General features: G+C 39.2%; 1 protein-coding gene across 3 annotated transcripts in view; it reads right to left on the reverse strand.

Moving 5' to 3' along the window:
- NKAIN2 (sodium/potassium transporting ATPase interacting 2) overlaps positions 1–18,178 on the reverse strand; it is a 518,720-nt gene that overhangs the window by 16,866 nt on the left and 483,676 nt on the right. For all 3 annotated transcript variants that reach the window (XR_011680776.1, XR_011680775.1, XM_071437552.1), the window contains one exon: positions 6,951–7,011. Coding sequence is in view for 1 of the 3 variants with exons in the window: in XM_071437552.1 (XP_071293653.1) it covers positions 6,951–7,011 (61 nt within the window). In the remaining 2 variants the exon portion in view is untranslated. The remainder of the gene's footprint in view (positions 1–6,950; positions 7,012–18,178) is intronic.

Raw genomic sequence — 18,178 nt, forward strand, 5'->3', positions numbered from 1 at the left:
GGAGACAAGAGAGGGAGAAAAGAAATCATCAGAGATGAAGCCAGCAGTGCCACCATTTTCCCTTGTGTGATTTTATTTATATATTTGTCTCATACCACAACACCGTCTCCTAGGGATTCCTTGAACATCAACTTCATTAGTTACGAAGGCAGCAATCCATAACCAATTTTCTTTTCATGTCAAGCTTGTTCATGTATAAACCCAGCCCTTTTGTTAGAAACATTTGCAATTAATCCCACAAACAAAGAAAATGCAAATCATACAGTCTACCCTAAGCAACCCTTCTGACTCAAGGCCCTGACCACCATCTATTATACACTAAAATGAATTGAAATTCCCACTTTGAGTCTAACCTAATTTTCTAGTGATAATAGGCATGGATTCCCAGAAGCATTCTATGCATCTAGATAGTAACATCCTAATTTCCCTTCCTGGTAAATGTTTTAAATAAGACTTTAGCACCAAAGGAAATTAACCTTTAAATTAATTGTAATTATAAAATGCCATCACTGATTTTGTCTTCAGACTAATTACTTGCCATTATTTAAACAAACTGCACCTCCTCAGAGCTTTTAAGTTTGTTTCTCTCTGCAGTGCTGTGCCAAATGATCACAGAGCAGGCTGTGTAATGTCTGCCAAGCCCTGTGACACCTTGGACTGCTCAGCTCCATTTGCATCTCAAATGCAGCCGGTTTCACTTGTCATATCTTCCTGCCATAAACTTGCTCCCCTGTGCTTCAGCCTGCACTCTGCAGCTCAGAGGTTTTCAGCCTGTGCCTCGGAAGCAGCGAGCACACACACCTTAGGGGACAAAGATTGCCTGTGCTCTGTGCTGAGCAGAACAAGATGCTCAACACCAGCCTTCTGCTCCATGAGGGGCCCCTCCCAGACAGGACATGACTGGAAATAATAACACAGGAACCAGCTATTGATATGTGCAAAAGATTGATGTTGTACAGGCATGTCAGGGAATTTCCTAAATGTTCCTGGTGGCATCGCGGCTCTCCAAGGCAGCTGTCCTTAGGATGACAAACATAAAGTAGCAACTTGGGATTTCAAAGGCTGCCCTCCCTCCACACTTCTATCAGCATCCTGACAGGCAAAGACATCCCATTTTCCTCCCTCTGGTTTACTTAGATCATGTAGCAGTCACCACACTAAATGAAACAAGTAAATGGAAAAAGCTTCTAATTGAGCTGCAGGCTGCAAATTGAAGAGCACAGCTGAGCAAAAACAAGCTGAAGCTTCAAAATTGTAGTGTATTCCTTGCATTCCCATTCACAATGACCTGTTCAACAGTTTGGAGAACAACTGTGTTTTAAATATTGGCTTTTATTTGTTCCTATTATTATTTGTTGCTGGGCTGTCTCTGCAGGCTGTCTAGGCTGTCCCTAGCACCAGCCAAACAAGTCAGACCGGTGATTCCCCCTGTCACGAGAGAGGTGTCTACCACAGATAGGGCAGGTTGTTTTTTGGGGTTGCATCCCTGCCTCCCCTGACTGTGGTGGAAATCTTGATTGTTAATTTAAGCTGCAGGCCTACTTAATGTGGCTGTTGGCGTGGGAGATGGATGCCACCTGTGACAGCATGGAAAAGGTGAAGATGGAATCCCTGGTGTTTTCCAGAGAAAACACCATAGTCAGGACACCCTACACAAATGGTAGGTTTAAAACAAAGGAATTGTATAGCTGAGGTATCAGATCTCCTTTTCTCAGGAGGCTGTTTTATAAAACCTTTCTTGGTTCAAACATAGTTGGACACTTTCAGGAAGAAAAGACCACTATGGGAAACTAAATACAGCTAGACCTCTTGTGGCTAAGGAAGTCCATGAACAACAAATTACCGTCAAGAATTTCTGGGAACCACAAACTTGGGATGGGAAACAAAGAAGCAGAATTAATATTCAAATGTTTGCTACCAGTTTCTCTTTCTCTTTGTTGTAGAGATTTTTTAAGCAGGAATGGAAGCTGAGGTATTATTTCTCTGTAATGTCTCGATAAGCAGATTGTGACAAGCATTTGGCACAGAAAAAAAGCGATACCTGAGCATATTCTGCACTTCAATAGTGCCTTTCATCCCAGATGCTCAAAGTTACGAAGCAACACGCCTGTGAGTTTGTCCCTGCAATTATTTCCCATTTTAAATATGGGAAACAGAAGCATGGAGAGGTTAAACAACCTGCCCAAAGGTGGAAGGTTGCCTATTACAGAGATAAAATGTTTTTCTGTCTATCCCATGTGCATGTCAAAAATTTCCCATCTCTCACATATAATGAATTTAATACTGTCTTTTAAAAGAAAATCTTTGTCATCACTTTTTGTACTTCTCAGGTCAGAGTGGATCCCAGAGTGGAATATTGTTTGGCATCAAATTGATTGGCACATAATGCTGTATTGCTTACCAAAAGATATTTCCTATCTAGGGTATGTCTTGCTGAACATTTTCAGTAATTCAAATGCGGTCTTTAATCCAAATTTTTATTGAAAGAATTTTAAAGGGTTATATAGAGCTTCACTTCTGCACCAAGACATCCCCAATAGCAGGGTTCCTGGGAATATGCAGCAAAAATCTTCTAGACAAAGTTGCAATTTCTTTTGCTTTGCAGTTTAACTGGAAACAATGCCAGGAGAAAAGATGAAAGTGTATATGCAGGTTGGATCCCTGCTAGCATCAGGCGGTGGACAGGTTGTACCTCATGGTACACAAGGGAACATTCAGAGGGGCCATATTTGTTCTCTGATTGCCTTGCCATTGCCTAATAGTAGGTAAACGCTATTTCTGCTCCCTCTCTGGGTCAGCAAGAGAGCCTTGTAGGTTAGGATTTTACACTGAGACACAGACTAAATTAGAGATTTTCTCTTAGCTGAGGTTCATTCCTAGCCAAAGCTGTTCCTCTAGTAACAAGCAAATCTCCTTACTCTCAACAGAACCTGTGAGTGCAGAATTCCCATTTCAGTAACCTAGGTTTCTTTCTTAATTGCTAGAGACAAAAAGGCCTGGGAGGATGCTGCTTGACTGCTTATATTCCAGTGTTCCCCACAAAATGTCTATACAGTTAATGAAGTTTTCAGAAATATGTTGAATTTTCTTTTAGCAAGGCAGTAGCAGCTTATAGCAGGGAGCCAAATTGCTAGTGAGCAAATGCACATTAAAGGAACATTTCGATGTTATTAAAAATAATGTGCAGCCTTTGAAAAATGCAGGCCTAACATGATTTTGGGAGAAAAACCAGGAGCTCCAACAAGTTTACAGTCATTGGATGCCTCCAAGTAATGGCTGCTGCTGACATTTTCATGTTTTATTTTTAATTGCTGCAGCTAATAATGCTAATGAGTTAAGAATGGCAATGGCTTAGGCATTCCAATGGCAGTGGTGAAGAGGAGTATTGTATTTGCTGGGACCCCCGTGGCAGGAAGGAATGATGAATCTGACTCCATTTTCTCAGAAGGCTAATTTATTATTTTATGATACTATATTATATTAAAGAATATTAAACTAAACTATACTAAAAAATACAGAAAGGATACTTACAGAATGTTAAAAAGATAATAATGAAAACTCGTGACTCTCTCCAAAGTCCCGACACAGCTTGGCACTGATTGGCCAATGAGTGAAAACACTCACACCAGAAACCAATGAAACAATCACCTGTGGGTAAAAAATCTCCAAACACATTCCAGATGAGCAAAACAGAGGAGAAGCAAATGAGATAGTTATTGTTTTCATTTTTCTCTGGGGCTTCTCAGCTTCCCAGGAGAAAAATCCTGGGTGAAGGGATTTTTCAGAAAATCTGAATGTGACAGAGGAGAGAGTGGAGCTGGCAGCAATGTTGCTGGGGATCTGCGCTCCCTTGTCTTTACCTTGTCTTTCCCAGAAAAAGACCAGAGGCACTCCAACCTTCAGAGTTCCTCCTTCTTATGCAGCCACAGGGAAAATGTTGGGGAGTGGTAAACCTCCACTGAGAGAAGCAGCCATGGAAAAGCTGCTCTTGTCTGCCCCTTGGGAAGACACGGGTGCTGCAGTTTGACTCTGGTGTGCACCAGAGCACTTCTGGGGTCGTACCAGGAGACAAAGCAACTTCCTCTTTAATCCTTGGTGCAGAATTAACCCAAAGCAGATTGTTCTCATGAAAGGTAGCACAGGCTTGAGCTTTGATTTAGGGGGCCTGCAGCTGGATTTATTTGGTGTGTGAGTAATTAAAACCTCTAGACTTGCTGATTCAGTCCTAGTTATCACCATGATTTTATCGCTGTATTGTTCCATTCTTAATCCTTTAGTGAGGTTAGAGCAGGTTAATCTTAGTGAAATGTTTGCTTAATTCTACCCCAATTCATTTTTTCTCTTAATAAAATCTGCATAAAGAATGGCGAAATAGTAATTCTTTCAGCTTGTTCCAATTACTTTGAGAGCAAAGCTAATTCAGCTGAAGCAGCTTAAGAGCAACTTGACTGTGTTTTTACAGTTGAGGCTCTGTGCCAACAGGAGATGAGACACGATACTCCAGAGCAGTGTCAATATCTTCATCTGGTTAAAATCTGGAACATGCCTGGGTTTGGCTCTTGGACGTTGCATGGCTTTTTCTCCAGTCTTATGCCTTGCTGCTCAGTTCTGCCAGGTTCAGTGTTTCTGCCTCTTTTGCTTCTCCTTTGGACTGCTGTTGTTCCCATGACCCATTAGCAAAGCAGAAGAAATAGAATTGAGTGTATGGGTGCTCACTTTGTCCATCCTGAAAAGCAAAAGGCTTTTTCTGTTGGTTCTGTCTCATCAGAAAGGACTTGTGGCTAAATGAGAGTTTGGTATGATCCAACACATTTATCCTTACAAATACTAAATGACATGACATCGATAAGGGATACACTTCTCAGAAGAGCACGATCGATGCATGTGTTGCCAAAAGAGATAGAAAAGGTAGAAAATGTATCCAAGAAAATAAAATAATTTTAAATTAAACCTGAGCAGGGACTATTTGTATAGACTGCAGGCTCTGGCTGTCACAGTGAACACTTGGTACATGGCAGCATGGATGTCTGAGCAAAGAGAGAACTAGAATCATTCTTACTTGCTATTTCATGAGGCCTCTCCATAGAAGCTGAAGCTGTCTTAGTTTTATGATACCTTGAGGGGCCAGATCCAATCTGAGCATTATTTCACTGTTGGCACAACTCAGCCACAGACGTTCCCTTTCCCTTTTTGGCCAGCCAAGCTTCCAAACCTCAGCAGAGGGGAAGCTGCAGCACCTGAGCTTGTGCTGGCTTCATTGCACTGGGTGGTGATTCACCCTGGTGCCTCACAGAGGGGCTGGCAGATGGGTGAGGTGCTCTTTGACTGGATGAGGAGATGTGGCTGGGGTGTACAAAGTAATAATGAAATCTAAATGACAAAAGGAATGACAAAATAGTCAAGGTGATGGCAAGAAAATGTTCAAAGAAGCATGACAATCTGTGGCTGCTGAGCAACAGGGAGCTCTTGGTGCAGAGAGAAGAAAACAGTACCATACTGGTCGTGGCATTCCTGCCAGGAATGCTGCTTTATGAACCGTGGGAGAGATCTCCCAAATGTGCTCTGACTTCTGCGCTTGATTGGTAAGCCAATCTCAAGTCCCTTCCTTGCTTTTTACTTATATCATAGTGCCCTAAAGCATTACAGAATAGCAAAAAGAATATTTAAGCCCTTAGAAGAGAGGGCAGAATGGTATTGAATGGGATTCCGTTTTGGGGGACAAGAAATAACTCTCCTTCAACTCTGTGGATAATGAATGCACTTAATGGGAAAGCAGGAGAAAATACATTTGACTGGGTACTTCTCTAAACAGAAAAGTCTATTTGTGACATACCCCTGCTCCACACAGCTTCCCAAACCCTTTGTACTCTTTATACCTTTCTCACTTCCACAGAAACACAAAGACAACTGAAATGAGCATAGTCGAAACGACCTCCAAAGTGTGGTGGTTTGATTTCAGCATTAAATCTCCCCTTGATGGTTCACAGTGACACTGTATTGCCAATAGATTACAGGGTTGTAGCTATTTTCCACGCAGGAGAACACACAAAGGAACCCCCGCCAGCCCTAGCAGTGCTCTCAATCAAATAAAAACCCTTTAGCTTCCTGTTGCAGAGCTCTCCCTAGGATTCATGTATATTTTATCAAAGTTACATGCAGTTCTGATACTTGTTTCTAAAGTGCTTTAGTATGAATCCCAAGATGTAGTGAAATGCTGCAGTGGACCTTTTTAAAAAAATCCAGGTTAGAGTAGGGGAAAAAAAGGAAATGGCTTGACTCCACAAAATGCAATAAGAGCAAATTTTTCTCAACAGGATTCTATTGATATAAATAAGCAGAAGAAACACAAATCTGCATCTATATGAAATCATTTCACTTCATGTAAGTGCACCCTGGGAGCAGTAGGAACAAAGAGGAGCAAAGAGGAGCTCTACTGTTTAACCTTTCATAAATTAAAGTCCTGCAATGATCTAAAGCTATTTTTTTGACAGAATTGCTTTTACAGGAAAACATACATGCCAACACAAAACAGCTATAACTTCAGTTGTAACCAATTACTCTGAAAATAGTTAACAACAGCCTGGAACAAGAAAAAAAAAAAACAACTTGTATTTGCTAATTGGGATTTTTTTCTTTCTTTTTATTAAAAAAAAAAACAACAAAAAAACCCAAAACCACCCTTATTTTATGTCTTAAGCTAAGTAGTGAGATAAAGAGTTGTAATGATCTTTCCAGAAGAGAGGTGTATGTAAATTTAAACCAGTATTTAATTCCTCCTTTGCCTCAGAATTTACAGATTTTAGACTGAGAAGGATGGACAGAAAACATGATCTGGCTACAGTATAATAAGGCATTTAGGTTGAAGTCAGCAAGAGCCAGCATAGTGGAGAGGTGATTAAAAAAAAAAAAAAAAGAATTCATTTTGTATGTAATAAAGCTTTAGTACTTACAGCTGTCCTCTTCTTCAGTAATACACTTCACAACATAACAGGCATAGATGAAGCCTGCCAGCTGAAACAAAATGTGATAGTGTTAGATGTAAGACTGATACCATAGAGAAACAAGAGATGGCTTTAGAAAAGTGACTACAGAAACAGAAACAACAAAATTCAACAGACTTTTTTGAGGAGGTAAAGATAATTCTCCACAACAGTTTAATAATTTTAATTAGAAATAGGAGAATTCTGCATCTTTCTTGAAAAACACATCCTTCAATAAAACTTCCAAAAATTGATCAAAATTTTTCCAATACCTAGTTAACTTCTTTTCAATCATTGAAAAAATACAAAAATGGATGAGTATTTGGATGGATGAGCTTTTAGCTACTGAAAATGTAAATATTTCTGTCAAAATCAGATTTGCTACCCAACAAAACCTGGTCCCCTAGCAGAACTATTTTAAAATCGGAACTTTGCCAACTAAATCAAGGACAAATTCAGTGCACTTGTAAACCAGCTTTATTTTGTATTTTATCAGTTGAAATTAGGGCTGTGGATTAATAGAACTTGTTCTCATATCTGCAATAGTCCCCAAGCCTCATTACAAGTCACTTTGGATAGTCCTGGATGTGTTTACATCAGCATCTCACACAGCAGCTGGCAAATTTGTATCTTGTTCCTTTCAATCCTCTCTGCAGAGCATGCCCAGAATTGAATTGTAAACAGGAGCAATGGGATTTAAAGAAAATGAAAATCTGGAGTAGTTATTGAAGTACCACCTGAAAAAATGATAATAAAAAAGGGAATAAATGGCCAATATCATACATGCAACAGGCCAAGTATCATGTGAGTCAGCTGCTGGTCCTTCCAGCAAGTTCTTGTTGCTAAGTTAGACCAGAAGTAAAAGAGCATTTGTATCATCCATATAAATATAATAATACTGGAGCAGCAACAAGTGTCACATGTTGCCTGCTTTAACCAACTTCCTTTCATGTAGGTCTGGAGAGTTTTCTCTACTCCATTACAAGAAATCATTTTTCATCCTTTAGCTCATCACTGAAGTTTGCATGCTAGGATGTCTAAAGAATTCCAGTTATTTGATCTCCGTGTAGTGAAAAGTGAGCCGGGCTGCTAAAGTGTGTTATTCTGCACAGGACACCTCACAGAGATATTTTCATGAGCTACAAAACCATCTGTACACTTTGGGAATTCGTTCTTTATATGGATGATACAAATGCCTAGAGGCTTCAGCCAGGAGTGAGCTGTCTGTGAATGGTGCAAAACCCATAATCTCCGGCTGAGGGAGATGATGATCTTGACTTCAGTTTGAGTAATCAGTGGGTTGGACAGTAGAAGAAGTGAAATTTGAGAGACCATGTATTATGAATGCTGGTGAGTGAAAATGGATTTTTTTTTTGTTAATCCAAGGCATTTGTACAATCACTACTGTGGGTTCTTAGAGCCCTTAATATTATCCATATATAAATTAAATGCAAACAAATCCATTCTATTTCATAGTGTCTTCATACCTGAGGCAGTGACTACACCTGTTTTTTTCTAGCTCTTACACAGATATTCCTGGAATTTCTGTCGCTTTTCTATGTAGGAAGCTACCTATACACACAAATGCTGCCTTCTAATATCTGTATGGGTAGGAGATGGCAAAAGGGGAAAAAAGTTAAAAAAGTTCAGCCTGAAGGCTTTCCTAAAAAAATCAAGACTTGATTTGGAGATCACACTGAAGCCAGCATATGTGTTGTCTGCTCACAGTTTAAATTCCTGTTGGAAGCCCAGAAGCTGCATTACAACGGAACTAAGCCATTAATTTTGTCATTTATTATAAATCTGCCTTACAGTGCTGCTGGGAAGATTTTACACCTGGGAAGGATGAAATATTCACTGCTGGACACAAAGAACGCACTGTACCAAGAAGTGGCATTCAGCTAATATCAGCATTTCATCTCTCCTTTATTGGATCCCTCTTCCCTTTTGTTTCTTGGCTTCAAGACAGAGGGCTAATTTGCTCCACTGACTTATGCCCTGCATAACCCCATTGACTTCAATGACATTACTTGAGGTTTAATTCAGCAACGAATTAGGCCCAGAAAGGTTGTTCATAAATGATTCCATTCTTGGATGTGAACCTTGGCTTAATAGTTTCTCTGTTCTCTTTTTACAGACCATCAGATCCAAGATAGCTGAATAGTTGCAAATCTAGCAGGCTCCTATGGTAATCCTTTTCTTGCACTACAGTTCAATACTTTACTGTCTTGTCAACCACCACAAGTTCATATGTTATTAACTGAACTTATCTTACAAAGCACAGCAAACAAACTGTATCACAAATGATGTTTACAACTGATCTTTTAATTGCATTCAGTTACATCGCTTAAATCTCTAGGGAACTCCTTTGATATATAAGCAAATCCTACAGCATTTCATCAGATGAGCTTGTTGATTAAAAGAATGCCTTAAAGCTCAAATTGTTCTGATCTAAGTACGAATGTCAGGGTTTTTTCCCATGAGATAATCAGAGTTCATAAAAGAAACCTCCCCTTCTCCCACATCTATCCAACCTTTGCTTGATAAACATCATCGTTTTGTTCTTATTTGAATCTCACATTAGTTTTTTTTCTTTTTCTTTTTTTTTTTTTTAGCCAAGTAATTTATCAGCTCTGATACAGTGACAGTCATTCAAGTTTACCTTCTAATTACATCAGCAGCAGTGGGGACACACTACGAGCTGAGGCTCAGAACCAAAACTGGCAATTTTCACTCTGATGATACTCAATGACCTAAGCCCATGGTAGCTGCAGAGATCCCCAAGACAGAGATCAGGAACATGTTTCCTTCCCCATGGACTAGAACTTCCCATTAAGAAAGGTACAGCTCATCTATGCAGATAGCAGAGATTTCTTGGGGACTTTGGTCAACTAAAATTTTTAATGAATTCCCACGAGGATTTATAGGTCTCCCAAAATTTACTACCTTTTTTATAGTGCAAGACTTTAACCTTTTCTCTCTAACAAAAGCCCACCATAATATACCTCTGTATCACAAAAAGTACCCCAAAACACCCAACAAATCCAAACAAAACAGTGAATAACTCCTCATCCTGGAGAAGAATATGAGAGAAGAAACCCAAACCAAAGCAAATTCAAGAAGATAGAAGTTAGTCACATCACTTATATTCCTGGGAAGTCCTCAAGCACAGCAGTGCTCAGTGCAATATGAGAATTACACAGAGCAGATTCTTCCTGATTCAGTAGCTCCAAAAGATTTTTGTCATACATGAGAAGGAAGGAAATGAGTCCTCAGAGATAAAGAGGAGAAGGAGCCTGACTGTCTCAGAAAATCAGTTTAAAACTGGGAAGGTTAGCTTGAAAAATCTCATTGTTTTGCATCCCTACCTATTTTTTTTAATTAACTGAGCTTTGTTTTTTTTTTTTATAAACCATGCAGAGATAAAAGGAAATAGGTGCAATGAGCGGAAGATCATTTCTGGATCCCAGATCCATCAAGCTTAGGTGTCTGCATCTGTCCCACTCACATTTTAATGCTGTAGTATGGGCCTCTAGAGGAGAAGGAGCCATTAGCAACATTCCTGCTCATTTATACATAATTAGTGAATGCATGTTTTTATGAACCTCATTTTCTGCACCTTGAAAAAATCTGCTCTTTACAACTTTCCCTGATATGTCCATATGAGAGTATAAATGAATACTGCTCTTTCTAAAAGTGACACATTATCCATGCCTGCACCAGCTCCCTGGGTGTACTTTGATGGCATCTGATGACCTTAATTTTAGAAAAAATGATCTTAAACACTTAATAATTTTGTGGGGTTTTTAAAATTTTTTTCTGGGGGGTGTTTTTTTTTTTGGGGTTTTTTTAATATATAACCATGTTGGTGAAACCATTTTCCTTCTGTCAAGAAAAAAAAAAGAAGACAAGCAAAGCCTAAAATAAATCACCAATAAAACAGCATTACTGAAGCTTCAGTAATACGATTAACTACAAAATGAAGTTAATGCTTTTTATATCCTTATCATAGCTGTATAAGGAAAACAAAAAAAGTAGAATATTCCCACCTAAGTGAACAATGTCCCGTTACACCTCTAAAGACTCTTGGCAGATCCTGAGTCACTGTGAGTGTACTTCCAGACTTGCTCAAAATGTCAAGTGCTGTGATCAAACTCAATCAGGATCAGTATTGATTAAAATCCTGTCTTGCTATTTTTTCTCACTTCTTTCATGGAGATGAATGTTTTTATACACCGCAAAGAGCACCAGATTTGGAAAAAAGGCTATCATATAAAAAAAACATAATTTCTGGTCCAGGTTCCCACACTTCCCTCTTTTAAAGCAATATCTATATAGGTAATTACTACAAGTTATGTTTATTAAGCTGGGAAATTGAAACAAAAGAGTGATGGCAAGGAGGAAACGAACTAAAAGGGCATCTAATTGGGATAGGGTGATGAGGAACAGGCTTGAGATGAGGATTAATGAGTTAAGGGTTGTGGAAATAACACATAGTCTTGGTTTCATTGAATGAATATGTTTTTATTCTATAACCATACTTGGTCTAGTGAAATGGACCTTAGATTTAAACCTCACAAATCTATTGTGTTTTTCTATCAAAAAATGTTTTAGTATCTCTGACACAGCTAAGGCTTGTGCATTTACTTTTCATTATTAAGTTTTTGCAGGTGTCTATAAACACTGCTTTTAAGACCTAAGCAGAATATGGGCTAGTTCAAGCAATAATACGGCAGAAATACATGGATGTAATTCTGGCCCTGGGAATGCTATATTGCAAAGCTGCGATGTTACATGTCCAGCCATGTGCAAATTAATCATATTTCTTAAGCTTGCACTGGTCTGCACACATAAAACCTTTGCAGTGATGTGCATTTAAGGGGCAATGTTTCTTTAAAATGGATTTTTGGAGTCTGGAGATATATTGCAATATATATATATATATATACACACATTATGAGCAACTGAAGAACTGGAGAATTACTGTCTAGAAAGCTTCCAGTGTATTGATTCTCAGAAGAATCATACTCATTATTTAGCACCAAAGGTGAGGCAGAGACCTTTTTCTCAATATCTGTAGATTTAAGTTAGTGTCATGGGGGTTCTAAAGCTGCCCCCTGCAAAAACCCTTTCAAGCTTGATTTCACTGCCTTCAGCAGTGCTGCATCAGTGAGTGAACATCATTGATGGAGTTTAATATAAAACTCAAGCTGTGTTCCATGGAAACTACTCTGTTGAGGTATGCTTTTATTTGTGCTTACATTTAACATTATGAGAACCCTGTCATTCCTCCAAGTTTAAATCTCTTTCATCATAAAAGGAGAGAATAGGAAAACTATTGGTATAAGGACAGATTCCTGATAGGGAAGGTAGACTGTGTGGCCTTGCTGTCATTCTTTTACAGAATTAACTATGTGCTGTCCAGAAGGAAGATTTCATTACTATGGTCAAGTAGCTTTATTCTGTACAAAATAATTACTTAGAAGAGCTAATGTCAAACTGACATGTCGACAATGATATCTAGTGGGCACTTACAAAATTTAAAAGCAAGCCAAAATGATAATTTCTTAGCCTGTGTAGTCATCAAATTATTTTTCTTTCCTCTCTTGAGCTGAAAACTCAGCCCCAAAGGTTTTTGGTTTTTTTCTTTTTAGCAGATACAGTAAAACCATGAATCATTAATTCAGATAAATCTAGGCACATTGGAAAAGTGTGATTAAAATTGCATTTATTTCAACTAGTGCATCATAATCTTTTTTTTTTTTTTTTAATATCAGCTGTCTAGAAGGTGCTTAACATAAAATCTTCCTTTATTTCTCTGTGGACTCTTCAGTTTTCTGGAGATTTCCTCTTGTATAAGCATTTGAAGACCCCTGTGGAGACCTGCTAGAAAGCTTCTGTTTGAAATGCTGCTGGGTGCTTGAGAGCAGTTCTATCTTGTTCAGGATTCCCTGAGCATCTTCCCTGGCAAGCTTCTGCACCTGATGAATTGAAGAGACTACAGGGGCACTGAAAACCACAGCACTGTGGCTTGTCACAAGAGAGCAGTGCAAACCTTTAACAACAGTAGAAAGCAAGAGATACTTACCTGTTTTGTAGCTGTATTACAGACATTTGGCTTGACCCAAATTTCCAGAAAGTTTAAACTTTAGCAAGAGTTTTCTGAAATTTTGACCTAAAACTTTCTACAAGTCTTCACTCTTCCTAGGGATTTCAGAGTGATTTATGCTTTTGATAACCACATGATATTTGGCACTTCTCCATGATTTCATCTCACAGCCAAAGAGTAGCATGTCCTTTTTTTCCTGCCTCAGACTTGAAAGGTAGCCTAAAATACAAGGGCTACCAGCTCACACGAGGTAGACATGGGGATCACTTACTGCTGACCTCTGTGTTAGCTGAACTGTGGAGCATCTTGTAGATCCAGGCTTAACACTGAACTTCACATTCCTGCTCCCCCAGGTGAAATGGCCCAGCCAGGCTTCTGCTGTACCCCCTTAAAAAGCTGAGGCAGGTATGTCTCATTGGACAGAGGGTGGCCTCACCTGTGTAGATTCTTTTTGACAGCTTAGAGCAAAGATGGGGCTGAGAGGCCGGGAACAAATTACCCACCTGCATTCAGCAGGTACTAAGTGCAGCTCAAATGTGCATTGCTCAGTGCAGGCTGAAGGCGTTAGTGATGCCAAAAATATGTTAAACCTGGAGCAATTTTAATTTTATATTTTCTACTTTTGTGAATTGTTTCCACTTTACATTTTCTGACTTCATTAAGGTCAGAGGAGATTTTTGGTTACGTATTTTTGTTAATTCCATCCAATCCAAGTGTATGGGAAGTCCTGAAGATGGAAAAGTCTATTGCTCTGTTTCCTCTTATGGTGTAGCTCTGTAGCCCAACATGTCATTGTAAAAACAGAGTTTTGATTGTAGAGGGGTCAAGTGTGTGTGGTGCCTGCTCTTCAGGCTAAAAAAAAATTATTTAGCCAATAGAGCTGTGTAGATTGCACAAAAAATCCCATTTATTTTTAAACAAAACTGCCTCTGTCCTCTTGGCAACAAAAAAAATCCAACAAAGAATGAATTAAACAAACAAAAAAACAAAGGTTTTAAAATTTGCATCACCCCATTTTTTCTGTAAATAGTAAGAATGGTTTATTAAAACAAAAGTGTATCTGTGTCTTTATGTGGGCTTTGTTCTGAAGGTTTTATAGCATGATAACTTCTCTGAAAAAAACTTTGGACCTTTGCTTCCTCTTGTCTTCTGGGAAAGCTTTGGAATGGTTTAATCATCTGGCTTTGGTATCTTACTGCCTTTGGCAGCAGTAGCTTTTCTTATCATTATGTGTAACTGCATGTCACCTTTTTCAGACAGCCATAGGATTAGGATAAGAAAAATTGGTTCTTTATGCTGCAGATCTAACAAAGCCACAGACTCCTTGCAGCCCACTAAATGAATGTCTAGCATTTTAAATTGAACTCTGTTAGAAGAAACAGTTGATTATCAATGCTACTCACTCTTTTGAGGAGATGTAGGAAAAAAAATAAAAATTGTGCAGATTGTGTAAGGGAAAATATTTTGAAGGTACAAGAGAGCTTTGAATTTCTGATAAACAAACACATATGAGAGTTTCTGTTCAGTGAAAATTCATCCCTCCATGTTGAGGCACCCATATGGCAAATAAACTTCAATGCTTTGAGTGTGAACATCAGACCCTTGGATCCAGGAAACAGAAACATTCAAAAGACAGTGAGTAGAAGATGAGAAGGAGAATAATATGTTGCGTCTGCCAGTTTCTCAGGACTGTGGCCAACCATGAACACTGTATAGAGTAAAAGTTCAGAAAGAAAGCACAGGTAATTTTCTCTTCTCCAACATCACGCATTAGATTAAATTAGATCATTGCTGTCACACAAATGACAAGAGCCAGAACATTTCATCAGAGGTAAGAGACTTTTCAGTAACAGCCAACTCTTTCTCTGTGATGATACTTATTTTCCCTGTGATGAATTGCTATTTATTTGAAGGCTCTGATGATGGTCCCAGGGTCAGGAAACTTCATGGAATGTGGCAGTTTTTGCACTGCACTGACTTCATGGTGGTGGTTATGTTGTAGCAGCCTAATAATGCTCTGATCAAAGTGTTCCCACAACAGCTGGGGATGGTGGTGCTGACAAGGCAGGCGGATGCAGGGTATGCAAAGTGCACAGCTCAGCTGAAGCAGCTCTTCAGCAGCCTGAATAGTCAGGCTCATTACTTTAACATACAGAAAGAGAAACAAATAAGGCTTTCACAGGAACAGCTCTAAAGAGTGTGATCAAGATGAATAGGGCTTGAACTTATGAAACCTGAATGCTGATGGATTATCAAAATACAGTAATAGTTATTCAGCAGCTCAGTGGGAATTGTGGACTAACAGCAGAGGAATTGACAGATCTCTTTCACAGTGCCAGCAGCAGCAGAGCTGCCAGGAAGGTGACTGTCAGGTGGAGGCTCTGCCTGAGGCCCCTGGCTGTTTGTGCCTGTGCACAATATGGAAAAGTGGGATACCTGACAGGACAGCCTCTGTCTCTGGCAATGCATATCAGGAAGATGAGGATGAATGAACTTATCTTAACTGAACAACTCCCTTAAGCCTCATGCTCTGGAGTAAAGAAGTAGAGGTATCTCAGGAACATGCAAAGCAGCATGCATAGGGTGCTCCACATCATTCCATCTCCTTAGAGTCCATACATCTAGCAAATCCCTGCTTATCACAAACATTTTGTTCCAGGTGCACAATATAACAGCATCAAGTGTCAGGAGGGGTTTCAAAGTCAATAAAACCTCTTCCTGTGGTGTCTAATGTTTAAAGTAACTGAACTCAGCTAATGTTTCAATGCTATTTTTCCTCTCAGCATTAGCCTACTGCAGGCTTTTTTCCACCTTTGAAAACTGTAATAAAAGATATGTTTTAGGTCTACCTTTTCCATTCAGCAAAATCAGCTAAGCAGGCTTCAAAAAGCAAATGCCAAAGTGCTTTGTGAAAATCCTTCCTGCAAAAGGAGAACCACTGGAGAGTTTAAATGAATATCACACTATGCAGCCTAGGATGGTACAAAGAGAGATTACGCTCTAGAGCTCCAAGCAGAACAACAGATTGAATTCCATGGTCAAGGGCACCTTTCCCCTTACAGACCTCCTGCTTAAGGGCAGGGGATCACTCTCTTGTGTATTCAGCATGAAAAATAGTGATCTCCTTGCTCCAAATGGAAATAGTTTGATGGCAGACACCCCAGTCACCACCTGGGGTGGTAGAATACATATGGATACATTCTGCAATATGTGTGACCAAAAAAAAAAAATTGAACCTTTTAGCTGAAGATTCCAGTAACATCATATCACATGAGGCATTTCGGGGGAATGACGAATTACAGAGAGAGAACATTCTCGGAAAGGCCATGTCCTCAGAGTCTGTGCCTCATTGCAGAGAGTTAAGTGGATGAGTTATATCTCTGACAGTTTATGAACCTTGTTAATATAATGCAGTACCTGGGACCGTGCCAGCCACAGTGATCAAGGAAGTCTGAATTAGACCTCTGCCATTAACAGACATCAGATGCCCATTTAAAAATAAATGTTTTGTCTGAACTGGGCACGTTTCTCTCTAAAGCAGTGATCACCAGCTTGAAGCTCTGAAGGCCTGTGTGGCTCCCAGTAACACAGCACACATCTCTTCCCTAGGTTTCAGTAACAGGCTGTTTAACGTGCTGATGCTGAAGCTGCTTGGTAGGAAAACCACAAATAGCAGCAGTACTTTGACATGTTAGTCCTTATGAAAAATGTGAGGTTTGTGTTTTCCTTAACCTGCATGTGGTGCAGGCTGCAGCTCTGTCACCTGTTCCAGGCATGGGTCACTCAGGGCAGCCCATCTAGTGGCAGATTAGGTTGCCTTGGCCCCAGCAGGAGAGGTGAGGGAAAGCTTCTGCACTGACAGAGAAGGCCAATCTCCATCAAGCCTGCACACTGGCAATGGACCGCATGAAGTGAGAGCAAAAGCCATGAACCTTTTCCTTCTGCTCTGACAACTGCACACAAGCAGCCACCATGCTGGTACAGCAGCTGTGTTTCTTCTTTGTCCCTGAAAATACTCTGCTTTTCTTGCCTCCAGAAAGTCCCACTTCTGTGATGCAGATTTCCAACATGGATATCAAAACAGCACAATCAATCACATTTTAGTTTTTTTTTTCTTTTTTTCCTCACAAGATCTGTAACATAGAGATAAAGGTGCCTGTTTTTCCAGGGCACTGCAAAGTTCCAGTAAATGTTATGACTTTTGGTTTCAGATTTGCATGGAAGGCATGAAAAGTGCTACAGCTACATATATTACTCTACACTGCTATTTATCTATAATAATACTCTGTGCAGAATATCAGCAATGTATTAATGCTTTATGTTTAATGTTGTTTTTATTTATTTTGTGTATTCCAAATGTTTATAGCACCACATCTTTTGCAATTTTCTGTCAAAAATATATATTTAGTAGACAGAAATTTGGTGTTGACTTGAACAGATGCACCAAGTCTTTGAAAAATGAAAGACAATGTTATTTCCTACTGAAGGTTAGAGAAAAAATATTTTTAGATGTTTGGTTCCTCTATTTCACCAGTTCATTGCCAGAATGGAAAAATATTTCATCTGGCTGTATTGACTTGGCAGAATAAAGGGTAGAAGGATAATTTAATTGAAGACACATAAGAGAACACAGCACAGCACTATGCTATGAAATCCATAGCCATCTTTGCAGACCACTGAGCTGTGTGGCTGCATAGCAGCAATAAATATAGGTTAAAGTTTTAGTGAAGTGTTTTTTGCCCCCTGGTTTCTTATATAACTGAAATAAGTGGAAAAATTTCAACTGAAATCTTTAGAAGTTAATTTCAAATGAGATCTTTAGAAAAGTTTTAGGGAAATTGTACATAAAGTTAAGTTAGACTTCTCAAAAGAAGGAAAAAAAATCTGTTGTCAGAGGTCGTTTCTAGTCATGTTTCCAATTCAAGAGCTTTAATCTGAAATGTTTTGTATGATCTAGCCTATTTTCAAATATCAGGATACATGATGCTAGTCAGCAGCAAAGATATATCTACTAGGAAACATCAGGAGAATGTTGCAAAGGAAGAAGAAAAACATTATTTACAGTATAATGGGCTGGAGAGCTGTTTAG

Source organism: Agelaius tricolor, unplaced genomic scaffold (assembly GCF_023055355.1).
Source record: "Agelaius tricolor isolate 1412-34295 unplaced genomic scaffold, bAgeTri1.0.p SCAF_1, whole genome shotgun sequence".
Lineage (NCBI taxonomy): Eukaryota > Metazoa > Chordata > Aves > Passeriformes > Icteridae > Agelaius > Agelaius tricolor.